The following is a 27,958-nucleotide window of genomic DNA, read 5'->3' as shown; positions in this document are numbered from 1 at the left end:
GATTTGATCTGGAAGGGAATCAAGCCACTCTTACACACCAGGACCACTCAGCACAGTCTTTCAGAGCCATCAACAGTAGATGTCATAAGGCTCTGGTCCAATCAACCCTACCTTGAACAACTCAAACTCCTTCTTTGGCATCATTAGCTTTATGAGACAGAGGGATGCGAAAGAATGGAGACAGAGACAAGGAACATGGTTTAATGGAGACAGTCAGACCGAGAACATGGTTTAATGGAGACAGACAGATAGAGAACATGGTTTAATGGAGACAGACAGACAGAGAACATGGTTGAATAGAGTGTCAGACAGACAGGAAGGGAACATGGTTTAATAGAGTGTCAGACAGACAGGAAGGGAACATGGTTGAATAGAGTGTCAGACAGACAGGAAGGGAACATGGTTTAATGGAGACAGACGGACAGCGAACATGGTTCAATAGAGACAGACAACACAATGTGTTGTACCTAAGAACAGCTCTTAGCTGTGTCATATTGGCCAAATATTACACCCCCTCATGACTTATTAATTATACAGAGGGTATGTTCATTCTATACAGTCAGTTATATAAAGGATATGGAAAGATGAAACATGGAGAGCAGAAGTACCTGTATGGTATGACTGTATATCGGCTCCCCCCGCCCAGTGACGTCCACAGCCTTGGTGACCTCCAGGATGTTGTTTGGCACATACCCAGATGCCCCGGCACCATTACGAACCTTCCACCACTGCTTCCTGTCATCCAGCACCTGGGGAGTGTTGTGATTGGTTTGTTTCTGCCATTGTTGCAATGGAGGGATGCCCAGGGTGTAATTTGCCTTCAATCAATCCAGTGGCATTTGTTCTGCACTCCACTATGACAGAAGTGATAAATGCCTGCGCACCTGAATACACGCAAAATGTACAATAACTACAACTCCCACAATACCTACAACACCTACAGTACCTACACTAACTACAATACCCATAATACATAAACTACCCAAATTACCTACATTAACTACAATACCCACAACACCTACAATACCCACAGTATCTACATTAACTAAAATACCCATAATACCTAAACTACCCACAGTACTTACATTAACTACAATACCCATAATACCTAGAATACCCACATTACCTACATTAACTACAATACCCACAGTACCTACATTAACTACAATACCCACAATACTAACAATTCCCACAATACCTACAAAACCCACAATATCTAAACTACCCACAATACCCAAAACATCTACAATAACTACAATACTCACAATACCCACAAAACCTACAATAACTAAAATAGCAAATCACAGATGCCAGTGTATTTCAGAGGGCTGGTTGCTAGCACCTGTTGGCTCTAATGCGCCCTCTATAAACCTCTATAAACTGAGACATACAGTATTGTTGAAGCCAAGTCATTACGGGTAAACAGACACATGGGTTAGGGTTCGGGGGTTAGGGTTCCGGGGTTCGGGGGTTAGGGTTCCGGGGTTCGGGGGTTAGGGTTCGGGGGTTAGGGTTCCGGTGTTAGGGTTCCGGGGTTAGGGTTCGGGGGTTAGGGTTGGCCTCCAGGGACGTTAACCCATTCCTTACCTCGACCAGCTCCTCCTTCACCACTGACAGCTCGGTGTTGTTCCTGGCCACAAAGTCATACTTGGATTTGGCAAACAGTTTTGGCTGCCCTCGTCCGCCATGGGCTTCGTAATTCCTGATCCGGGACCAAAACCACAACATTCATTCTACAACAGTTGGGATTTAAAACAAGTCAAACTAAAACTACATGCTGTCGGACATTTAACTGTGAGAAGGAAAGCCAAACTTACAGAAACCAAACATGGACCACAGACACGGCTAATGACAAATTACTGACACCTCCTACAGCTACTGACGGTCCCAGCCAAGGAGAAGTGGCCTCACTTCAACATTAGAGGTTAGAGAGAAAATGTATTGATAAATCGTCTGAGGACTAGTCTGTATCCCATGAGGGGGAAAACAATGAAGGTATGAAGAAGACTGTGGATCAGAACCAGAGTATGAAACAGAAGAGGACTGTGGATCAGAACCAGAGTATGAAACAGAAAAGGACTGTGGATCAGAACCAGAGTATGAAACAGAAAAGGACTGTGGATCAGAACCAGAGTATGAAACAGAAGAGGACTGTGGATCAGAACCAGAGTATGAAACAGAAGAGAACTGTGGATCAGGTTCAGTTGTAGTCAGTAAAATAGAGAATAATCACTGACAGAACAAGACTAAAGAGATGCAGTGTTAAAGGATCAGCGCTTAGAGGACCAACATAAATCAGGAATGAAAGTTGGTCAAATAAGACACCATTGAACACCCTAAAGTCATCTGTCTCATACTGTAGGTCTGGTATTGCAAAGGACCTCGCCATACAACATTATCACTTTAGTTGGGAGCTGATATCATATGTATCCAAAAACATTAAATACTAACTATAAACCCATGTCAATAATTTGCTTAAAACATTACTGGAATGTTACCCACCCAATAAGACATTCATATGAATGTGTATACAGGTGCTGGTCATAATATTAGAATATCATCAAAAAATTTATTGATTTTAAGTAACTCCATTCAAAAAGGGAAACTTGTATAATGTATACATTTATTCCACACAGACTGATATAAGTGTTTATTTCTTTTAATTTTGATTATTATAACTGACAACTAATGAAAACCCTAAATTCAGTATCTCAAAAATTTTAATATAAAGGTGCCACAAAAAACCTGTTGCCACACTAGCTAATTAACCCAAAACACCTGCAAAGGCCTTTAAATGGTCTCTCAGTATAGTTCTGTAGGCAAAACAATCATGGGGAAGACTGCTGACTTGACAGCTGTCCAAAAGACGACCATTGACACCTTGCACAAGGAGGGCAAGACACAAAAGGTCATAGCTAAAGAGGCTGGCTGTTCACAGAGCTCTGTGTCCAAGCACATTAATAGAGAGGCGAAGGGAAGGAAAAGATGTGGTAGAAAAAAGTGTACAAGCAATAGGGATAACCGCACCCTGGAGAGGATTGTGAAACAAAACCCATTAAAAAATGTTTCACAAAGAGTGGACTGCAGCTGGAGTCAGTGCTTCAAGAACCACCACGCACAGACGTATGCAAGACATGGGTTTCAGCTGTCGCATTCCTTGTGTCAAGCCACTCTTGAACAAGACACAGCGTCAGAAGCGTCTCATCTGGGCTAAAGACAAAAAGGACTGGACTGCTGCTGAGTTATGTTCTCTGATGAAAGTAAAATGTGCATTTCCTTTGGAAATCAAGGTCCCAGAGTCTGGAGGAAGATGCGATACACCAGACCCAACAATGCAGAAGAGCTGAAGGCCACTATCAGAGCAACCTGGGCTCTCATAAAACCTGAGCAGTGCCACAGACTGATCGACTCCATGCCACACTGCATTGCTGCAGTAATTGAGGCAAAAGGAGCCCCAACTAAGTACTGAGTGCTGTACATGCTCATACTTTTCATGTTCATACTTTTCAGTTGGCCAACATTTCTAAAAATATTTTCTTTGTATTGGTTTTAAGTAATATTCAAATTTTCTGAGATCCTGAATTTGGGATTTTCATTAGTTGTCAGTTATAATCATCACAATTAAAAGAAATAAACATTTGAAATATATCAGTCTGTGTGTAATGAATGAATATAATATAAAAGGTTCACTTTTTGAATGGAATTACTGAAATAAATCAACTTTTTGATGATATTGGCATGTGGAAGTTACACAGTTGTATTGCTTAAAATAAATATACCATCAATTTAGTTTCACCAAGATATAAATGTCCCATAGGGTTAGGTTGCCCAGAAGACTGTCAACCAATCACGATCAGGTTGTTGTGCTGTGTCACATGGTTGCTAAGCAAATGTTAACCACAATGCACTGTGCAGCCAATTGACAATATACAGTTAACAAAACCGTTGTGGGTTAATTTGATTTCAGTGAGGTTTCCCATCTCCCTAAAAGTGTCTGTCTGAAAGCAGGAGACTAACTAGAATGTTAATATTCCGACCACATGATGTGTAGTTGGATGAGGTTTTAACTAAATACACATCCTTTGTCATGCCAGATGGATCTTCTAGACAAGTAAGCTCATACGGTCTAGTGCATAACAAAAAAATTTACTAACAATGACATAAAATTGGATTTAAGAATACATTTTTATATTGGCTAAAATTATTTTGCGATATATCACTATCGATTTTTTCCTCTATCCCTACAATCTAGTAACATCACAGTTCCTGCAGTTCAGGAGAAGAGAGTTTGAGTTTAGTTTTAGAGACAGTGATGTGTGGCCAGTTCTCCAGGGTGTTGGCTCCAGTCAAGTGACTGAGGTGCTTCTCACTGTTACCGGTCTACATGTCGTGAGACGGCCTCTTTGAAAGCCTGAACAGCCTTGTCCTGGTCCAGGAGGTGCATGCGCTTGTAGGCTGTGTTGTTGAATGCATACCCTTCTGACGATGGGAAGTCCTGCACCGATGCATGCTGCAAGACAGAGCCAGTCATTTCTCATTTGTTCTACATTAACAATGGACCTGTGGTAACTGACAATGGACCTGTGGTAACTGGCAATGGACCTGTGGTAACTGACAATGGACCTGTGGTAACTGACAGTTGACCTGTGGTAACAGACAATGGACCTGTGGTAACTGGCAATGGACCTGTGGTAACTGGCAATGGACCTGTGGTAACTGGCAATGGACCTGTGGTAACTGGCAATGGACCTGTGGTAACTGGCAATGGACCTGTGGTAACTGGCAATGGACCTGTGGTAACTGGCAATGGACCTGTGGTAACTGGCAATGGACCTGTGGTAACTGACAATGGACCTGTGGTAACTGGCAATGGACCTGTAATAACTGGCAATGGACCTGTAATAACTGACAATGGACCTGTAATAACTGACAATGGACCTGTGGTAACTGACAATGGACCTGTGGTAACTGACAAAGGGACCTTTGGTAACTGACAAAGGGACCTTTGGTAACTGACAAAGGACCTTTTTTAACTGACAAAGGACCTGTGAAAATTGACAAAGGACCCATTGGTGGAGGGATTGAGTATATCTCTATCGGGAGTTAGGGCGTAGGGTTTGGAGTCAAGGGTGAAGGGTTTTCGTGTATTGGTATTGACAATATACAAATAAGGTGTACAATTGTAATAACTTTTTTACATTTAAGTATTCATTAATCTATTTTCAAAAAAGATTAAAACCAGAAGCTGATGGGTGTTGGTCTTTGTATACATTACAATATAAAAATACCATTCGAAAAAAGGGGGTAACAATTTAATCCTTTAATAACCACTGAGTTATGGTGAAGGGGTTTGGGTTGATAGTGGGTACCTCAGTAGCCAGCCTGTGCGCCAACTCCTCCTGCCTTTGGATCTCAGAGTGGGTGAGCGCCTGGGTCAGCTGACTTAGCTCAGCCTCACGTGATTGGGGGATAACCGGCAGACTGGGCGGTTCCCAACCGTCACGGAACTGCAGCGTACAAGGAGGGAAGTAGTGATCCTTAGGCCACTCTAACCTGGAGGAAGAGAGACTCCATTAGTCAGTTAACAACTACAACTAGAGAAGCGGAGTAAGAAACCTCAGGTTAAGACCGGCATCAACACGTAAACTTCATCACCCCATGAACCCCCAGACTAATTCCACATGAGCCCGGACCCTCTACCTGCACTTGGTCCAGCCGTCTCCCAGGGTCACCCACAGGTGCCTCTCATCCGCTGTCCCAGCAGCGTGCAGGAAGTCTATGGCCTCTTGGGTCAGCAGGGGCACCACTACACTCTTAGCTAGCTCAGTCCCACCTGATGTCTGGATCACCTGAAGGACAAAAGCAGAGGTTAAATCCTCACACTAACCCCTTCACTGTTAGCTAGCTCAGTCCCACCTGATGTCTGGATCACCTGAAGGACAAAAGCAGAGGTTAAATCCTCACACTAACCCCTTCACTGTTAGCTAGCTCAGTCCCACCTGATGTCTGGATCACCTGAAGGTTAACTGTGGGGAAGTGGGGTGGATCCAGTTTAGCAGTACTTGACATGATTAAGAAGAGGAGTGTCTCACCATTCTGAGGGGTGTGAACAGGAAGTGGACAAGATCGTCAGCGCTGGGGTTCTGGATGTGGGGCTTCAACTTTCCCTGGAGAGAAACAACACACACACACACACACAAACACACTCTTGTTTTGAATCAAACAATGTTACAATTTACTTGTCTTTTCCTTACATTGTTTGGTTTGTCTTACCAGAAGGTTGAAGGCATATTTGAACTTTTGGAAACAGTCAACAAACTGCTCTTGAGTGGGAGGCTTTGCTCTCAGTGTCAGTACTCCCTCTAGTGGACAGGAGACAAATGACAGGTAAGAACTCCCACTAGTGGACAAATGACAATTAAAAAACAATACATCTTACTTCCTCAATCACTATAACGACTACTTGTCACTTCCTCTACCACCAGAACAACTACTTGTCACTTCATCTACCTATATGTCCCTTCCTGTTACTATCACTATAATGAATATCTGTTACATCCTGTTATAATCACAATGATGACAACCTGTCCCTTCCTGTTACTATCACTATATTGAATATCTATTACATCCTGTTATAATCACAATGATGACAACCTGTCCCTTCCTGTTACTATCACTATATTGAATATCTATTACATCCTGTTATAATCACAATAATGACAACCTGTCCCTTCCTGTTATTTTCACTATGACTAAATGTCACGTCCTGTTATCATCACAACAATGATTACTTGTCGCTTCCTTTTATTATCACTGTAACAAGTGTCTGTCACGTCTTGTTATTATCACTACAATGACGAAGTGTCACTTCCTGTTATCACAGTAACAACTACTTGTCACTTCATGGGTGCAGTGAGTTCAGCCCAGGAACCTGAGTGGTCATTGGCTCAGCCAAGCATCAGCTGACGTCTTGATCTCTCCTACCACAGTCTGAAGATTCCTAATCGAATATGGTGGTCTATTTAAATCAGCCAGGGTACTCACTGTCTGTTACTCTGCTGGTTGTCTTGCGGTTGCTAAACTCCACTCCGCAGCCTCCACCCAGCAACCCCAGCCCCCACCCCAGCACCCACCCACCACCCCAGCCCCCACCCAAGCCTCCACCCAGCAGATTTTTAGCAGGCGGTGTTTAAATTACGTCATTATATAATGGCTGTTCCAAGAGCCTGTGTACTAGATTTCCATAGTGATAATGAGGTCACAGACAAGAATCTAAATCAGGAAAAAGTCAGAAAGGTCAATACCACACACCTCCGGGTCCCTTCTTTTTGCTCTTTTTCTTCCTCTTGGAGAGCTCATTGAACGCCTCAGCTGCTTTCTGCAATTTGGTCACGAAAAACTCAATGTCGTCCAGAAGGTGGTTCAGGATTTGCTAGAAGAAAAATCAAATCAAATGTTATTTAAAAAATACACTCCATTCCAAGGTGCTTAACAAAAAAAGATCAAAGCAAAATGTTTGTATTAAAACTGGTTATAAAACATGAATAAAAAAATAAGTAAATACAGAAAATAAAACAGTGGTTGAGAAGCAGCAAAATACAAACTAAATATAAAAAGTTGTGAGGGAAATCATCTTTTGGACTCGTGGGCCCAGGAGAGACCCGTTGTGGGGTTGAGCAGACAGAACTAACGTTGCCTGTTGTCAATTAACGGCTGTCTTGTCTCTGCTTTATTTAGGCCCCTTAGAATGGGGAGCGGATATCTTCAAGCTCATCCACATGTTAACATGTCGGGCTGGTATTTGGGTACAAAGCCACATAGGGACTCAAAATCAATCAGAAAAAACATAAATGCAGCCAATGCAGGGACCTTCAGACAGAGTTGGGTTGGCTGTCTTTCTCTGTAACTCAAGCTGGTGTTCTGGTCTTCTTTTTAGGAGAATAACACTGTTTAGGACATGGGGTTATGTGTTCAACATGGGGTTGTGTGTTCAACATGGGGTTATGTGTTCAACATGGGGTTATGTGTTCAACATGGAGTTGTGTGTTCAACATGGGGTTGTGTGTTCAACATGGGGTTGTGTGTTCAACATGGGGTTGTGTGTTCAACATGGGGTTGTTTGTTCAACATGGGGTTGTGTGTTCAACATGGGGTTGTGTGTTCAACATGGGGTTGTGTGTAGGACGTGGGGTTATGTGTTCAACATGGGGTTGTGTGTTCAACATGGGGCTGTGTGTAAGACGTGGGGTTGTGTGTTCAACATGGGGTTGTGTGTAGGACGTGGGGTTGTGTGTTCAACATGGGGTTGTGTGTAGGACGTGGGGTTGTGTGTAGGACGTGGGGTTGTGTGTTCAACATGGGGTTGTGTGTAGGACGTGGGGTTGTGTGTAGGACGTGGGGTTGTGTGTAGTATGTGGGGCTGTGTGTAGGACGTGGGGCTGTGTGTAGGACGTGGGGCTGTGTGTGGGGGGGCTGTGTGTACTACATGGGGTTGTGTGTGGGGGGTTGTGTGTACTACATGGGGTTGTGTGTGGGGGGTTGTGTGTACTACATGGGGTTGTGTGTACTACATGGAGTTGTGTGTACTACATGGGGTTGTGTGTGGGGGGTGTGTGTACTACATGGGGTTGTGTGTACTACATGGGGTTGTGTGTACTACAGTAACTGAAGATGCTGCTCAAAGTTAATGAGAGTGAATTAATACTGTTTGATCCTTTGGCTTCAGCCTTTGCTTTACCATTTTACATGATTGGCAGAAGTATTGAAGGGGACAGTCTGGAGCGCAGGGTGAGTTATTGTACTATATCTTGATTTTCATTTACTTTCAAATGTATTTTGCTCTGTAATGATTGACTCCTGCATGCTAGGCAAGGAGAATTAAATGGATTAAAGAGTAACAAACAAACCAAAGTACAGAGCAGATGTCTGACCTTGAGTTTCTAAACGGCAGTCTACTTCCTTATTGTTACAAAAGCTCTGTTCTATTAGCGGACAGAAGAAGATCCTTTAAATTTCTCAGCTACACCCAATAAGCTGACAATAGATATAGACAATAGTAAGAACAGTCAACCTAAGTATTAGTAATCATTCCAGGAACCAATCAGATGTCGGCATTCCCGGGAACAACAGACTGCTACATCCTTTAGTTTCAGCAATACAGTATCCAACACAGTATCCAATGGACATTCTTGAGCACTGGCTCTGCAGACAATACACAGGTAGACAGACTAGGAAGTATGATACACAGGCAGACAGACCAGGAAGTATGATACACAGGCAGACAGACAGACCAGGAAGTATGATACACAGGCAGACAGACCAGGAAGTATGATACACAGACAGACAGACAGACCAGGAAGTATGATACACAGGCAGACAGACCAGGAAGTATGATACACAGACAGACATAAAGGGAGTATGATACACAGACAGACAGACAGACAGACAGACAGAACAGGAAGTATGACACACAGACAGACAGACAGACAGACCACATCTCGGTCCACTCTGGCAGCCATCATGTCAGGAGGGTGACCCTGGTCCATGTACTGAAGCTGTTTTTCATCTGGTGGAAACAAGGGGAGGGTGGAGGGAAAAAAGTAGTAGGAGGAGGGATTGAAGTGGAGGGAGAGGAGTGGAGGGTGGAGGGAGGGAGGGGAGTAGAGGGTGGAGGGGGAGGAGTGGAGGGTGGAGGGAGGGGATTGGAGGGAGAGGAGTGGAGGGTGGAGGGAGGGGAGTAGAGGGTAGAGGGGATTGGAGGGTGGAGGGAGGGGAGTAGAGGGTAGAGGGGATTGGAGGGTGGAGGGAGAGGAGTGGAGGGTGGAGGGAGAGGAGTGGAGGGAGAGGGGAGTGGAGGGTGGAGGGTGAGGAGTGGAGGGAGAGGAGTGGAGGGTGGAGGGTGGAGGGAGAAGAGTGGAGGGTGGAGGGGATTGGAGGGTGGAGGGAGAGGAGGGAGAGGAGGGTGGAGGGAGAGGAGTGGAGGGTAGAGGGGGTGGAGTAGAGGGTGGAGGGGATTGGAGGGTGGAGGGAGGGGAGTGGAGGGTGGAGGGAGGGAGGGGAGTAGAGGGTGGAGGGAGGGGAGTGGAGGGTGGAGGGAGGGGAGTAGAGGGTGGAGGGAGGGGAGTAGAGGGTGGAGGGACAGATAGAGAGTTAATGAGCTGTGTGCTACAGCAGATCCTGTCTGGTTAATTCTATTTAACATAATAGAAGATGTTACATGCTGAAGAGATGACGGCATACATATTAAAACCAAAACAACATAATATTAACAGCTATAGGAGTTTTAAATAACATAAGTGTTCAGCAGCCATCCAGTCTGTGAATAAAAATAAACAATTGGAGCAGTTTTCAATTGTAATTTCAGGTCCTTCTGCAATGTGTTTCAAGATGACAACAGCAATGCTAAAAGTATCCATACCTACATTAGGGAAAGGTTGTGCATCAAAATAATTCAAACTAATAGTAAAGGTTGACGAGTCAGGTTGAAGAGTCAGCAGTTTGAATCCATTTTATTCTATATTTGAAATAGATTCTGAGTCTAGTTCAATCATACCAAATGCCATTTGAAAATCAGGTAAAACAAATAACATGTAAAACAAATAATACTGAAGAATACTTGTTACTAAAATGTAAATAAAAACACAACGCAATGATGTGCAAATCATTTAAACCATATATTCAATAGAAAATGGTACAAAGACAATGTATCAAGTGTTGTAACTGAGACATTTTATTGTTCCTTGAAAAATAAATACCCACTTTGATTTTGATGGCAGCAACCCGTTTCAAAAAAGCTGTGACGAGGCAACAAGACTGGAAATGTTAGGTAATGCTATAAAAACAAAACACCTGGTGGTACATCTCACAACTAATTAGGTTAATTGGCAACAGGTCAGTAACATGATTGGGTATAAAAAGATCATCCCAGAGAGGATGAGTTTGTCAGAAGTAAAGATGGGGGGGTTTCACCACTCTGTGAAAGGCTGCACAGGCAAATGGTGCAACAATTTAAAAACAACGTTCTCATCATCTATGGTATATAATATAATAAAAAGATTCAGAGAATCCGGAGAAATGCAGAGAAATTCTGAGAATCTCTGTATGCAAGGGACAAGGCTGAAAACCAATATTGGATGGCCGTGATTTTAGGGCCCTCAGGCAGCACTGTATTAAAAAAAAACACGATTCTGTAGTGGAAATCACTGCATGGGCTCAGGAACACTTCAGAAAACCATTGTCTGTGAACACAATTTGTTGCTGCATCCACAAGTTAAAACTCTACCATGCAAAGAAGAAACCAGATATAAACAAGATCCAGACACCCAACCGCCTTCTCTAGGCCCAAGCTCATTTAAGATGGACTAAGGCAAAGTGGAAAACTGTCCTGTGGTCTGAGAAATCAACATTTTAAATACATTTTGGGAATTATGGACGCCGCCTCCTCCGGGCTAAAGGGGAGTGGGACCATCCGGTTTGTTATCTGCACAGCATCCATGATGGTATGGGGGTGCATTAGTGCACATGGTATGGGTGACTTGCACATCTGTGAAGGCACCATTAAGGCTGAACAATATATACAGGTGTTGGAGCTACATATGCTGCCATCCACACAATGTCTTTTTCAGGGAAGGCATTGCTTATTTCAGAAAGACAATGCCAAACCACAATCGGTATGTATTAGAACAGCATGGCTGTGTAGTAAAAGAGTCCGGGTGCTAAACTGGCCTGCCTGTAGTCCAGACCTGTCACCCATTGAAAACATTTGGTGCATTATGAAACAAAATAAACATACATTTCACTTTTAAAATTACAATAATTGGTTTCCTCAGTTCCCAAACACTTAAAAAGTGTTGTTAAAAGAAGAGGTGACGCGACTTAGTGATAAAAATGCCCCTGTCGCAACTTATTTGAAACATGTTGCTGGCATCAAATTCAAAATGGCCATACATTTTTTCAAAAACAATAACAGGTCTCAATTTCAACATTTTATATGTTGTCTTTGTACTATTGTCTAATCAATATAGGGATCAAATGATTCGCACATCATTGCATTCTGTCTTTATTTATGCAGCACTCCAACTTAGGGAAACAGGGTTATACTTTAAAACCACAATTTAGCTTACTAAAGGACAACATACATACACTTCTTTTTTGGTTTGGGGCCTACCACCATCTGCCAACATTTAGGTAAACACCTCTTCTCTCATAATTAATAACATTTTCAACTTTCACTGTCTGTCAGGTTTTATGCAAATTAAATGGATTTTATAGAATGCAGCATTTAATTAGATTCTATGTGAAATCAGACCAGCTAATAGTTTGGCTATCCTCCAGATTAAAATGCTCAGAGACAGAATGTTAAGGAGCTCTCTGCTGCCACTAACTCCTTAAAAGCCTTTTACAGGGCTTACTAGGCCTGTTACACATAAAGGGTACCTTATTTAACCCGATTCAACCCCTAAAATATCACTTTGCCTTTCAGATTTAAATATTCAATCCAGTCAAAATTTTTGTCAAAGTCCATGTAGCTGTACATATCCCTTAAACTGTTTTATTATGATAAGGTAGAACATCTAAATCCTATAAATAAATCTCATATTTCCTTACAGTCATGTTGGTCCGTTGCCCAGGCCGACCAGGCTGCTACACGACTCTTTACGTCCACCTGGGTCTGGGTGGCGGGGGGTTCAGGGGCTGGAGCAGCGGGGGGTTCAGGGGCTGGAGCAGCGGGGGGTGGGGGGATGACACCATCACTCTTCAGAATCATCCTACAGGACAAAGGAGACAGGGACAGAATCATCCTAAAGTAATGGAAAAAGGAGTGACATACAGAATCATCCTACAGGACAAAGGAGACAGGGACAGAATCATCCTATAGGAGAAAGGAGACAGGGACAGAATCATCCTATAGGAGAAAGGAAACAGGGACGGAATCATCCTATAGGAGAAAGGAAACAGGGACGGAATCATCCTATAGGAGAAAGGAAACAGGGACGGAATCATCCTATAGGAGAAAGGAGACAGGGACAGAATCATCCTATAGGAGAAAGGAGACAGGGACGGAATCATCCTATAGGAGAAAGGAAACAGGGACGGAATCATCCTATAGGAGAAAGGAGACAGGGACAGAATCATCCTATAGGAGAAAGGAGACAGGGACGGAATCATCCTATAGGAGAAAGGAAACAGGGACGGAATGATCCTATAGGAGAAAGGAGACAGGGACGGAATCATCCTATAGGAGAAAGGAGACAGGGACAGAATCATCCTATAGGAGAAAGGAGACAGGGACGGAATCATCCTATAGGAGAAAGGAGACAGGGACAGAACTGGTGACCAGCTAATCACAACAGACCAATAGAACTATCACACTAAAAGCTATTAAAATCTACAAGAACCAATAACAACCACAGTCTAAGCACAATAACCTCAGAACCCAAACCATTCAGAACCACCACACAACCCCAGACAGCCACCAGAACAACTTAAGTCCAGAGCCCAGTCACAGGCTGAAGATGAAGGTGTGTTACCGTAGTGCCTCTGGCCTCTTCTTCACCTTGCCTCCCTTATGATCTTTAATGGCACTCTCTATATCTGCCTGGATCAGGTTGGCCTGGGGGAAAGACAGACAACCCAACAAACAGAGGGAGAGACAGAGGCGAACAGGCAGAAAGTCACAGCTCATCATTAGTAGTCATTCCAATCCAGTAAAATGTGTTTCTAGTCGGTAAAATGTACACTTCACGGCAGTCATGGTTTAGCCATTGTGATGTGTGTGTAACTAGACTGTAACAGTCTGGTTTGACCAGGTCAAAGGGTAGGTGTGTGTACCTTGACTGTTAACGGTCTGGTTTGACCAGGTCAAAGGGCAGGTGTGTGTACCTTGACTGTAACGGTCTGGTTTGACCAGGTCAAAGGGCAGGTGTGTGTACCTTGATGTCATCACACTGGAACAGATGCAGGTCTGGTTTGACCTGGCCTGCCTCCTTACACACCAGTGCCAAAATGGAGTCATAGCTACAGGATGACATGACAGCCTGACAGTGCATGATGGTCCCAATGGGGAAGTTCTCCAACTCATTCTACAACCAAAGAGACAGTGTTCAACATGGACCCAGATAGACCCAAGGAGCTACCAGTAGGTCTCCTAACCAGAGGATGACACCTGGTTACCTGCTGACTCACCTTGGTCTCTGGGTCAATCAGGCTGACTGACTTCTCCTCAACCTGCAGCAGCATATCCTGGGTCCACACCTGAATTATATTCAAATAAATAAAAACAACAACTGTGTGGTTTCAATCTGCGGTAGGTTGGGTCCAATCCGACCTACTATTCTTTCATCAAAAACTCTCAACTCTATTTTTCAGACTTTCCTGTTCAATAAAATGCCCAAAGTATATGTGTATAAACAACATGGTCTCCACCTTTCCCTTGGCAACCAACAGACGGAGCTTCCTGATGCCGTCCTCGATGGTGATCATGGCTTCCTTCCTGTCCAGCACAAAGGTGGTGAGGTGCTGAAGGGGAGGGACAACAGGTTAATGACCCTGCAGTGAACAGGAAGTCATCACGTACTGATTGATTCTTGTGAAAACTACAGAACGGAGTGTTGGTCTTCTGTCACTAGCTAAGAGTATGAAGACAGGTTTCTTACCTCCACGTGATACTGGGAGGTGTCTGTCATGCTGTTGATACTGTTTTTGGTGTAGTTCTTCCGTTGTTCTGGAGACAGATAGGACCGTCAGAACAACTGGCAACACAAACTTTAAAATCACCACATATAGCCAAGGCACCAGTCCCTTTACCCTAACCTCCCCTTCCTGTCCACCACGTTATGTGCACTTTGGCAGAGGCTACTACCCAGGCTATAACACAAACAGTACTTCATAATCACATCATTTCACAATCATGTCAGCTCAGTTTACAAGGACCTTCACAGGAGCAGGGGACAATATTGGGAGTTAAACACATTACATGGGGTCAAAGGTTAAAATAACGTACATATCTGGCTTGGCAGTGGTTTAAACATTCAGCAGGACTGTCATATAAAAAATAAAAAAAATAACTTAGCGTCCATCCAGGAAGTTATTCGGATCAGCACTTATGATGTTTTCCTCACTTTAGTATTAACCTCAGTTAGCTTCCTCATAGCTAACCCACCAGAGGGAGTGTCTAGTTCGAGATGAGTCAAGGAAATCCTTCTCGACGATGCCTTTCACAACCGTGGGCGATGGTGGCCAATATACACTTCACCTGGTCACTCCTGGCCACACACCGGCCAGTGTCACAGTAAAGGCTCAAACCTGAGACTGTGCTGGACGCCTCAGCCCTGTGATGGATGCCTTAGACCACTGCGCCACCCATGAGTATGAGCAGAGTACAGGGATATAGACTAAGGAGGATAACTAAACTAGTGTTGAATACAGAAAGGGTCCGGCAACAGCTGTCACTACTCATCAGTTTAAACACAGAGCCTCTGGACACAGTTAATACATATGATGTCACGCTACCCAGTGAAAGTAGATCAGGATGGTAAAAACTGGGAGTGTGTGTTATAAGGGGGCGGGGTGGTATGAGGGTGTGGATTACAAAAGGGGCAGGTGGTATGAGGGTGTGGATTACATAGGGGCGGGGTGGTATGAGGGTGTGGTTATATAGGGGGCGGGGTGGTATGAGGGTGTGGATTACATAGGGGGTGGGGTGGTATGAGAGTGTGGTTACATAGGGGGTGGGGTCATACTAAGGTTATGGTTGATTAGTTTGAGGGGATCGTAGGTTTAATAACATGTTAACATACACAAGGATAAAGACAACACACTGGTCCCAAAAGGATAAAAACAACACACTGGTCCCAAAAGGATAAAAACAACACACTGGTCCCAAAAGGATAAAGACAACACACTGGTCCCAAAAGGATAAAGACAACACACTGGTCCCAAAAGGATAAAGACAATACACTGGTCCCACAAGGATAAAGACAATACACTGGTCCCACAAGGATAAAGACAACACACTGGTCCCACAAGGTTAAAGACAACACACTGGTCCCAAAAGGATAAAGACAACACACTGGTCCCACAAGGATAAAGACAACATGCTGATTCGACAGAACTTACTGATTCTGTGATTCCATTTCTCTGATGGGAGTCTAAAGTAAGCTAGGGTAACACAATGCAAAGTATTGTGTTGCTGTCCACACAACAGATTTATTTCATGTTTGTCAGCCCCTGGTTAAGGTACTGGTAATTTGCATTAAGGGTTTAATACAACATAATGTAATGGGTGTATTGTTCATTTATTGTGAATGTATTATAATGTAAATCAGTGCCCTCAGAATGTATTCAAATTCCTTCACTTTCTCCATGTACTGTTGGGGCATAGACATAATTTACAACTGATACATTTCTTTTACGAATATATCATTTTCCATAATAACAAACCAAAAACATGTCTAGAATTTCTTTAACTAAAAAACATCTCATGCACATAAATATTTAGGCCCTTTATTCAGTAATTTTTAAAAGCACCTTTGGCAGCGATCACAACTTAGAGTCGTCTTTGGTACTCCTGTCAGCATTTCACAACTGGATTTCGGCAGTTTCTCCCATTCTTCCTTGTCAATCCTCTCAAACTCAGTCAGATTGGATGGGAAGCGTCTGTGAATTGTGATCTTCAGGTTTCCCCACAGAAGGTCAATAGGGTTCAAGTCCAGGCTTTGGCTGGGCCACTCAAGGACTTTCATAGACCTTAATAGAAGCAACTCCAGTGGGCCACTCAAGGACTTTCATAGACCTGTCTAGAAGCCACTCCAGCGTTGTCTGGGCTTCGTGCCTCATGCTGAAAGACCCAGTCTGAGATACTTTGTGCTCTGGATGAGGTTTTCTTCCAGGACCTCTCTGTATTTTGCTCCATTCCAACTTCCCTCAATCCTGACCAGTCTCCCAGTGCCTGCCACTGAGATGCTCCTAACACCATGCTTCACCATATGGATCAAATCAAACTTTATTTATACAGCATATTTCAATCAAATGCATTTCAATGTGATAAACAAGACAATATTAATAAAACAAAGTTGTAAAATAAAAAAAAAAAACACCCTATACAAATGCAGGCTAAAAATGTGAGTTAAAATTTTTTTCGTAAAAATGTCCAGGGTTTGGGAGGCCCTAGGCTCATCTGGCAGGCTGTTCCAGAGGACAGGACCATAACGGCTCAAGGCAGCTTCACCAACCGTCTTTGTCCTGACCCTCAGGACAACAAAAAGACCAGTGCCAGAGTATCTGAGGGACTGACCTGGAACATTCCTTAAAAGCCAATAAAGGATGGTATTAGCCAGGTGATAGCGGGACCTTGTTTTCGCCAGACGTAGCACAGACTTATGGCATTCAGCCCTAAAAGTTTGAACAGGGAATATTTTACCTCACACTCTCAGAGTACTTCAGATGGCATGTCATATGGGTTTCACTCAGCATGGGCTTCCAGTAGCCATTATTGCTTGATAGATGGAGTGCTGCAGAGATGTGAATCCTTCTGGCAGGTTCTAGTATCCCTCCACAGAAACTCTGAAGCTCTGTTGGCTTCTTGGTTACCTCACTGACCAAGGCTCTTCTTCACAGTTACTTAGTTTGGCCGGATTGCATTAAGAAGACTGGTTCCCAACTTCTTCCATTTTACTATAATGTAAACCACTGTGTTCCTGGGAAGTATCAATGCTTTAGAATGTATTTTTAAATCCTATTTGGTTTTTGCTCTGACATGGAATGTGAAGTGTAAGAGCATATAAAGACACGTCGGTGTCTTTCTAAATCATGTACAACCAATTGAATTAGCAACAGCACTGAGACTCCAAACAACTCCTAGAAACAACTGAAAGATAATTACAGGACACAGGAAGCATGAGCTCAATTAGGAGTGTCATGGAAAAGAGTCAGAATGTAAATGAGATATTTCAGTTTCATATTTCCAATAAATTGGCAAAGGTTTCTAAACCATGTTTTCACTTCGTCATTATAGGATGTCATATGTAGATGGCCATAAAATATACTTAATCAATCATAAATTAAGTCTATAGCACAACATAATGTGGAGAAAGTGAAGGGGTCTGAATATTTTCTTAAGGCACTGTACATGTAAAGCCATAAGTTTGACTCAAATGGATTAGTTGGTATCAAATGCATTGTATTCATTTTGGTAATATAGCAGACGCTCTTAACCAGACCCACAGTCAAAGCATTTAGACTGGCTCAAGATAATTCACCCCTTGCACCTTTTCATATTTTGTATTACAAAATGAAATCAAAATTGATTTAATCAGTAGTTTTCACCACTCATCATCCCAAAAATTCTAAAATGTCTAAGTGAAAAATAAAATCTACAAATAATTCTAAATGTATTACTTTGCAGGGCAAAGTGGATACAGGGACTCTGCTCATCCACCAGTAGAGTGGTAGGAGAGAGAAGATCTTTGACTGGGCAGAGAGGTAACAGAAAAAATATCTCAGGTAGGGTTGTTGGGTCTGAGCATAGCCTGAAAAGAGGGAGGCGATGCCTTCTTCCTGTGTGAGGTGAGGTTGTACTCTAAGGATGTTGTACAAAATGAGCATGAACATTTAGAGATCTACAAGGTTAAGGGTCACTGTAGGAAAGGGATCCTGTATTGGGATAAGTCTTAGAGCAGGCAGGCCTTCCCCAAAATTCAGAGTAGCGCCACCTTGTGGAGGTGCAGTTTGAGGAGGTGGGTAGTTGGATGTAATCCACATAGTAGTGATAGGAGAGACCATGTGATGACAGAGCCAAGTTCACCAGCAAACAGATGAAACGTTCTAGAACAGTGGAGGACACCATTAGTAAGAGCACAAGATCCTCTCTACATCACCTGTTAGCAAACCGCCAGAAAAGCACTACATCACCTGTTAGCAAACTGCCAGAAAAGCACTACATCACCTGTTAGCAAACTGCCAGAAAAGCACTACATCACCTGTTAGCAAACTGCCAGAAAGGTTCTACATCACCTGTTAGCAAACTGCCAGAAAGGTTCTACATCACCTGTTAGAAAAACTGCCAGAAAGGCTCTACATCACCTGTTAGAAAAACGTGAGAAAGGCTCTACATCACCTGTTAGAAAACACGTGAGAAAGGCTCTACATCACCTGTTAGAAAACACGTGAGAAAGGCTCTACATCACCTGTTAGCAAACTGCCAGAAAGGCTCTACATCACCTGTTAGCAAACTGCCAGAAAGGCTCAACATCACCTGTTAGCAAACTGCCAGAAAAGCACTACATCACCTGTTAGCAAACTGCCAGAAAAGCACTACATCACCTGTTAGCAAACTGCCAGAAAAGCACTACATCACCTGTTAGCAAACTGCCAGAAAAGCACTACATCACCTGTTAGCAAACTGCCAGAAAGGCTCAACATCACCTGTTAGCAAACTGCCAGAAAGGCTCAACATCACCTGTTAGCAAACTGCCAGAAAAGCACTACATCACCTGTTAGCAAACTGCCAGAAAAGCACTACATCACCTGTTAGCAAACTGCCAGAAAGGCTCTACATCACCTGTTAGCAAACTGCCAGAAAGGCTCTACATCACCTGTTAGCAAACTGCCAGAAAGGCTCAACATCACCTGTTAGCAAACTGCCAGAAAGGCTCAACATCACCTGTTAGCAAACTGCCAGAAAAGCACTACATCACCTGTTAGCAAACTGCCAGAAAGGCTCTACATCACCTGTTAGAAAAACGTGAGAAAGGCTCTACATCACCTGTTAGCAAAACCGCCAGAAAGGCTCTACATCACCTGTTAGCAAAACCGCCAAAAGACTCTACATCACCTGTTAGAAAAAACGTTAAAAAGGCTCTACATCACCTGTAAGCAAACAGCCAGAAATGCTCAACATCCTCTGTTAGGAAACTACATCACCTGTTAGCAAACCGCCAGAAAGGAGGCAATCCTAGATTCTAAATGAAAATATAAAATGAAGAAGTTAATCTGAAAGAGCACAGTACCTAGTCTTTTATGAATGCAACTCCATCAGTCCCCAGTAGATTCAGACCATAGGCCACCATTAACACTGGCTACAAGGAGGAATGGAGCATGCGCTTACTGCTTCCGTCTATCTGGGGGAAAATACACTGGTCTGAAACCAGATGTTCAAAAGAACATGCAATCCTGTTTATAACCCATTATCTGAACCATTTATTTGCTTGTTATATTCTGGCAGGTAATGACTGCTGATGACAACTTTGATAGGGTTAATGATGATGGCTTCGGGGAACCTGCTGGAGATACAAGATACATAATTGGACCTCTCAAGGTTAGCCCTTAGTCCCCAGTAAGAAAGCAAGCCTGGATAAATGACAAAATCCACAGCTGTAAAAGGGAATGCTGGCAGGTAGAGCGCAGATGGAAAGAATCTAGTCTCCAAGTTCATTATTTAATTATGAAGGATTTATTATTAAACTACAATAAAAAGGTTAAGGTTAAACAAATGTTTCTGAACTGATTTACACATCAACACAATCGTAGACATTTATTTAAAATTGTGGATCAGCTGGTGAATCCAGCCCCTCCTTGTGCCTCAGCTGAAAGCGATGATGATTGTAAACAGTTTTTATCTTATTTTACTGATGAGGTGGAGTCAATCAGAGCTTCTACCCCCTCGGCCTCTTACTCTGAGGTCCCTCACTGGCAACAAGATAGTTTTAACTAGTTTTATCCCATTGACTTGTCCGTGCTTTTAAAAACAGTATCGCAAATTAGTGTCTTCCAGCCCCCTTGATGTAATACAGAGAACTTTTTTACTAAAAGTAATGGAATCGGTCAGGCCCTGTTTGCTTTCTGTTTTTAACAGGGCTGTGTCCCTGATTATTTTAAAACTGCTTGTGTGAACCCACTTGATCCCTCTGGATCCCTCCCTCAAAATTATAGGCCAATTTCCAAATTGCCGTTTTTATCAAAGGTTTTAGAAGAAATATTGTCCCACCAACTGCTCTCTGTATTAGAAAATAACATATATGAGAAATGTCAATCTAGTTTCTGGAAGCACCACAGCACTGAGACTGCCCAGCTTAGAGTTACGAATGACTTCTTAATGTCTGCTGATGGCAGGTGTTCAGTCCTAGTACTCCTGGAGCTTAGCGCCGCATTCAACACCACTGACCACAACATCCTGTTAGACAGACGGAGGCACTGGGTGGGGATTTCTGGAACAGCCTTATATGGTTTTCATCGTTCCTGTCCAACAGGAGGTTTTTTGTGGTTCTTTGTCTTTGTGAATAACTGTGTCTCTTCATTTTGTTCTGTTAAATATGGTGTGCCCCAGGGGTTGGTCTTGGGACCTATTTAATTTTTCTTATATATGCTTCCACTTGGACATGTTATTCAGAAACACAGTGTCTCTTTTCATATTTACACTGATGACACACAGATGCACCTCCCTGTCAGAAGCACCTCCCTGTCAGAAGCACAGACCCTGGAATGCTGACTTCACACACCGACTACCTTTGTGATGTCAAAAATTGGATGTCAAATAATTTCCTCCAGCTGAACTCAGACAAAGCAAATACTGCCATCTGCTGGTTCCCTAGTGGATCTTATTAAGCCTGTTGCAAAGGATCTTGGCGTCCGGTGTAACAGTAATTAAAGTTTCAAAGAGCACACCACTGCAATCAAGTTTTACCATCTTAGAAATATATCTCAAATATGATCAATATTAACTTTTAAGGACACTAAGACCATTTTACATGCTTTCATCTCATCAAGTCTGGATTACTGTAACAGCCTTTTTACTTGTTTGACCCAAAAATCTATTGATGGACTCCAGACAGTAAAGAACTCAGCTGCCAGACTTTTAACCAGAACCAAGAAACATGATCACATCACCCCTGTTTTGGCTCCATTACACTGGCTCCCAGTATGTTTTAGAATAGACTTTAACATTTTATTGATTACTCTTAAGGCTCTTCGTGGCCTCTGTCCATGTTATGTCTCTGACCTTTTAGTCCCATATGCACTGGCACGTACCTTGAGGTCATCAGGTTGGCTGAGTCTGTGAATTCCCTTCTTGAAACGTACTTTTATAGGAGAGCCTTTCCTGATTTTAACTGACTTATTTTTTCTTTTCTTTTAACAGTATTTACATTTCTTGCTTTTATCATGCATCTTATTTGCTTTATGTGTATTTTATTGTCTTAGCACTGTGAAGCACTTTGTAACATGATTTCAAAAAGTGCTGTATAAATAAAGATTATTATTATTAGATATCTAGAAGGTGGACTGATCTTTAGATGGAGATCACTAGAACTGAACAGGAAAAGCAAACACACAGAGGGGGCGTACACTCCAAACAGCGCTGTCTGAGTCTACCTTTCTTTTTATGTTTGGTCGATGTGCGGAGGAAGTATATCCCATCCATTCCTGTGAGTGAGGAGATGCAGAGGTGAGAGAAAAAAGCAGGGGTGAAGGGTTATTGTCTGACTCAAAACCACTGTACATAAGGTCTCCACACACACCACCCTGAGGACAAACAAGCACCTCCTGACATTTTAGAATCAATAATAAACCTAAATAGTTCAGTAAAGAGAAGGAGGTGTGTGTCAGAAGGAACAGCTGACCGTTTAGATTATGACTTAGTTATGCTTCTTGACATGGAGGGCTGCACACATCAAGACTCATTGGAACATCAGGTCCGGTCCTGTTTGAGAAGAGCTATAGTAGACGTCTACACCAGACATTTCACATATTTGTTTTAACCCTGAACAAATTAGCCTTCAGCCATGATCAGCAAGGACATTACAAACTGAATGAGTTTGGCCACTGGGGAGAGTGTTGGAAAATACTGTATAGTGGCTAATTCTTATAATATCCTAAATCTATTGCCACTCACCAGCCCTCTGTATATTTGGCTTGATTTCCAACGCATCCTTCAATGACAACCCACATTCGAACTCCAGTTAAACAGTCACAGTCGAACTCCAGTTAAACAGTCACAGTCGAACTCCAGTTAAACAGTCACAGTCGAACTCCAGTTAAACAGTCACAGTCGAACTCCAGTTAAACAGTCACAGTCGAACTCCAGTTAAACAGTCACAGTCGAACTCCAGTTAAACAGACTATAATTTTATCTTCAGTAATACAAATTACTGTCTGTGTGGTGGGAAACTGTTTTGTGTCCCAATGGCCAGTTCCATCTTTTAATTACCCATGCTCAAATAAGTTGCACCTGACCAAGAAATATAACAACTAGACAGGTACACAAAAGGCTAAAACATGATAAATGGCTTCTACACACTGAACTATAACCCTCTTGTCTGTGGGGGAATAAAAGTGGGGTAGTGATAAAGTGAGGAAAAGAGTGGGATGCAGAGTGTCTGGACAGAGATGGAGAGACAGTGACATCTAGTTACTGTACTGACCGTAAAGGGACTTGGCTTTGGACTTGGCGTTGGACTTGGCGTTGGACTTGGCGTTGGACTCTGGTGGCTCTGGGGACTGCGAGTTATGGCCACTGGAGAGTGGCAGAGAGAGGGAGGAAGAGAGAGAGAGAGAAAGGGAGGGAGGGGGGAGAGAGAGCAAGAGACAGAGAGAGAGGAGTAGGAAGACCGTGTTCAACGTGAGAAACTGGGCCAGTGTGTTTATGAAGATGTGTGTGCTAATAATGAGGCCAAAAATGTCCCCTGTGGTTCAACCAGAAAAAGGAGTAAGCAGTTAGGTTATGGTGAAAGTTGTGTGATGAGAAATAAATGCTGATGTGATCATGCATGTAGCTAGGTTTGGTATGTGTGTGTGTGTGTGTGTGCGCGTGTGAATGTTCTCTTGAATTTTGCCTAAAAAAGAAAGATTAGAAATTGGTTTGAAATTGCTGAGGACTGTTGAGTAAAGGTTATTTTCTTCAGGAGGAGTTTCACCATAGCAGTCTTGAATGGAAGGAACAGTTAATGATAGCTTAGATCTCATCTGTTAAACAGTTTAACATTGTTTTAAAAAACGTTGTGAGGATAGGATCAAGAGGGCGAGTGGCGAGCTTTAGTTGTGATCCTACTCATGTAAGCATTTCATCATCAACCAGGGCATACCCAGTTGTGATACCTACACCACACTGAACTACACTCCCTACCTACACCACACTACACTCCTTACCTACACCACACTGAACTACACTCCTTACCTACACCACACTGAACTACACTCCTTACCTACACCACACTGAACTACAATCCTTACCTACACCACACTACACTCCTTACCTACACCACACTACACTCCTTACCTACACTACACTACACTCCTTACCTACACTACACTACACTCCTTACCTACACCACACTGAACTACACTCCTTACCTACACCACACTGAACTACACTCCTTACCTACACCACACTGAACTACACTCCCTACCTACACCACACTACACTCCTTACCTACACCACACTGAACTACACTCCTTACCTACACCACACTGAACTACACTCCTTACCTACACCACACTGAACTACAATCCTTACCTACACCACACTACACTCCTTACCTACACCACACTACACTCCTTACCTACACCACACTACACTCCTTACCTACACCACACTACACTCCTTACCTACACTACACTACACTCCTTACCTACACCACACTAAACTACACTCCTTACCTACACCACACAAAACTACACTCCTTACCTACACCACACTACACTCCTTACCTACACCACACTACACTCCTTACCTACACCACACTACACTCCTTACCTACACTACACTACACTCCTTACCTACACTATACTACACTCCTTACCTACACTACAATCCTTACCTACACCACACTAAACTACACTCCTTACCTACACCACACTACACTCCTTACCTACACCACACTACACTCCTTACCTACACCACACCACACTCCTTACCTACACTACACTACACTACACTCCTTACTTACACCACACTAAACTACACTCCTTACCTACACCACACTACACTCCTTACCTACACCACACTACACTCCTTACCTACACCACACTACACTCCTTACCTACACTACACTACCCTCCTTACCTACACTACACTACACTCCTTACCTACACTACAATCCTTACCTACACCACACTAAACTACACTCCTTACCTACACCACACTACACTCCTTACCTACACCACACTAAACTCCTTACCTACACCACACTAAACTCCTTACCTACACTACACTCCTTACATACACTACACTACAATTCTTACCTACACTACAATCCTTACCTACACCACACTAAACTCCTTACCTACACTACACTTCTTACATACACTACACTACAATTCTTACCTACACTACAATCCTTACCTACACCACACTACACTACACTCCTTGCCTACACCACACTACAATCCTTACCTACACCACACTACAATCCTTACATACACCACACTAAACTATACTCCTTACCTACACCACACTACACTCCTTACCTACACCACACCACTTACCTACACGACACTACACTCCTTAACTACACTACACTACACTCCTTACCTACACTACACTACACTCCTTACCTACACCACACTACACTCCTTACCTACACCACACTACACTCCTTACCTACACCACACTACACTCCTTACCTACACCACACTACACTCCTTACCTACACCACACTACACTCCTTACCTACACCACACTACACTCCTTACCTACACTACACTACACTCCTTACCTACACTACACTACACTCCTTACCTACACTACACTACACTCCTTACCTACACCACACTACACTCCTTACCTACACTACCAGACCTGATGAAGATTATCCTAACCCTGAAGTATGCTGCAAACATAGAAGAGGGGAGATAACAGAGGAATAGGGGGAGAGAAGAAGGGAGAGAACAGGGGAATAGGGGGAGAGAAGAGGGGAGAGAACAGGGGAATAGGGGGAGAGAAGAGGGGAGAGAACAGGGGAATAGGGGGAGAGAAGAGGGGAGAGAACAGGGGAATAGGGGGAGAGAAGAGGGGAGAGAACAGAGGAATAGGGGGAGAGAAGAGGGGAGAGAACAGAGGAATAGGGGGAGAGAAGAGGGGAGAGAACAGGGGAATAGGGGGAGAGAAGAGGGGAGATAACAGAGGAATAGGGGGAGAGAAGAGGGGAGATAACAGAGGAATAGGGGGAGAGAAGAGGGGAGAGAACAGGGGAATAGGGGGAGAGAAGAGGGGAGAGAACAGGGGAATAGGGGGAGAGAAGAGGGGAGATAACAGGGGAATAGGGGGAGAGAAGAGGGGTGAGAACAGGGGAATAGGGGGAGAGAACAGGGGAGAGAACAGGGGAATAGGGGGAGAGAAGAGGGGAGAGAACAGGGGAATAGGGGGAGAGAAGAGGGGAGAGAACAGGGGAATAGGGGGAGAGAAGAGGGGAGAGAACAGGGGAATAGGGGGAGAGAAGAGGGGAGAGAGACTGTGAGTGTTGGGGTCTTACTTGAGTTGTGAGGTAAAGGAGCCGAACCCACCCTGGGGAAAAGAGGGGGTGCTGTAGCCGTTCATTCCGGGTCTCCTATTGGGACAGAGAGACAAAAGCAGAGTAAAGACACACACACACACACACACACACTTACTCAACACAAGCAGGGACCTTCCAGAAATCAACACAAACCGTTTGCTGTGTCTAACCCCAAAATGCATTTATTAGCAGAAGCATCCTATGAATAGAAACTCAGCACACCAGTAGCCCATTCCCCAGTGTCTGTGACTGAGATAACACTGAATAGGAGAACATAAGTCATTAACCTCCCTTTTTCCTGATTAACTCTTATTGATGACATGACTGTGGTCTCATTGTGAATGATGACAGACTTAGATGGAACATTGTCCTATGAATGGATTCAGAGCAGTGTAAATGAATGGACCTGGCTACTATCTTCTCTCCTCAGTTCTCAACTCTCCCACGCCTCCTGATATCGGTTCAGGAGAACAGAAGGGAACATGTTGTTGATGTATTTGTGGAGGCTCTGTCGTGTTGACTAATAGATGTAAATACAGACCTGTAGGGAACATCTAATCAAGAGATTAATCAGGCAACCTGTACCAGAAGAGAACAAACCCGCTACCAATTCAACACATTGACCTGTACCAGAAGAGAACAAACCCGCTACCAGTACAACACATTGACCTGTACCAGAAGAGAACAAACCCGCTACCAGTACAACACATTGACCTGTACCAGAAGAGAACAAACCCGCTACCAGTACAACACATTGACCTGTACCAGAAGAGAACAGACCCTCTACCAGTACAACACATTGACCTGTACCAGAAGAGAACAGACCCTCTACCAGTACAACACATTGACCTGTACCAGAAGAGAACAGACCCTCTACCAGTACAACACATTGACCTGTACCAGAAGAGAACAAACCCGCTACCAGTACAACACATTGACCTGTACCAGAAGAGAACAGACCCTCTACCAGTACAACACATTGACCTGTACCAGAAGAGAACAGACCCTCTACCAGTACAACACATTGACCTGTACCAGAAGAGAACAGACCCTCTACCAGTACAACACATTGACCTGTACCAGAAGAGAACAGACCCACTACCAGTACAACACATTGACCTGTACCAGAAGAGAACAGACCCTCTACCAGTACAACACATTGACCTGTACCAGAAGAGAACAGACCCTCTACCAGTACAACACATTGACCTGTACCAGAAGAGAACAAACCCGCTTCCAATTCAACACATTAACCTGTACCAGAAGAGAACAGACCCTCTACCAGTACAACACATTGACCTGTACCAGAAGAGAACAGACCCACTACCAGTACAACACATTGACCTGTACCAGAAGAGAACAGACCCACTACCAGTACAACACATTGACCTGTACCAGAAGAGAACAGACCCACTACCAGTACAACACATTGACCTGTACCAGAAGAGAACAGACCCACTACCAGTACAACACAT

The 27,958-nt window shown here is 43.5% G+C and overlaps 1 protein-coding gene across 10 annotated transcripts in view; it reads right to left on the bottom strand.

Annotated features, from left to right (window-relative positions):
- Positions 1 to 27,958, bottom strand: part of eps8a (epidermal growth factor receptor pathway substrate 8a) — a 74,929-nt gene that overhangs the window by 13,691 nt on the left and 33,280 nt on the right. For 6 of the 10 annotated variants that reach the window (XM_034296933.1, XM_034296934.1, XM_029125098.2 and 3 more), the window contains exons 2-21: positions 26,463 to 26,537; positions 23,415 to 23,506; positions 22,366 to 22,416; positions 16,117 to 16,158; positions 14,655 to 14,722; positions 14,425 to 14,517; positions 14,185 to 14,253; positions 13,932 to 14,081; positions 13,530 to 13,612; positions 12,607 to 12,767; positions 9,492 to 9,565; positions 7,312 to 7,432; positions 6,274 to 6,362; positions 6,093 to 6,167; positions 5,701 to 5,849; positions 5,370 to 5,553; positions 4,377 to 4,510; positions 1,588 to 1,702; positions 609 to 749; positions 112 to 147 (exon numbers count right to left, since the gene is read on the bottom strand). In XM_034296933.1, the coding sequence (XP_034152824.1) occupies positions 112 to 147; positions 609 to 749; positions 1,588 to 1,702; positions 4,377 to 4,510; positions 5,370 to 5,553; positions 5,701 to 5,849; positions 6,093 to 6,167; positions 6,274 to 6,362; positions 7,312 to 7,432; positions 9,492 to 9,565; positions 12,607 to 12,767; positions 13,530 to 13,612; positions 13,932 to 14,081; positions 14,185 to 14,253; positions 14,425 to 14,517; positions 14,655 to 14,722; positions 16,117 to 16,158; positions 22,366 to 22,416; positions 23,415 to 23,506; positions 26,463 to 26,527 (1,992 nt within the window). In that variant the 5' untranslated portion in view covers positions 26,528 to 26,537. The remainder of the gene's footprint in view (positions 1 to 111; positions 148 to 608; positions 750 to 1,587; positions 1,703 to 4,376; positions 4,511 to 5,369; positions 5,554 to 5,700; positions 5,850 to 6,092; positions 6,168 to 6,273; positions 6,363 to 7,311; positions 7,433 to 9,491; positions 9,566 to 12,606; positions 12,768 to 13,529; positions 13,613 to 13,931; positions 14,082 to 14,184; positions 14,254 to 14,424; positions 14,518 to 14,654; positions 14,723 to 16,116; positions 16,159 to 22,365; positions 22,417 to 23,414; positions 23,507 to 26,462; positions 26,538 to 27,958) is intronic. The other 4 variants (XM_034296939.1, XM_034296935.1, XM_034296937.1 and 1 more) reach the window with 4 other exon arrangements.

This window comes from Esox lucius, chromosome 14 (genome assembly GCF_011004845.1).
Source record: "Esox lucius isolate fEsoLuc1 chromosome 14, fEsoLuc1.pri, whole genome shotgun sequence".
Lineage (NCBI taxonomy): Eukaryota > Metazoa > Chordata > Actinopteri > Esociformes > Esocidae > Esox > Esox lucius.
This window is presented reverse-complemented; position numbering and strand designations above follow the sequence as displayed.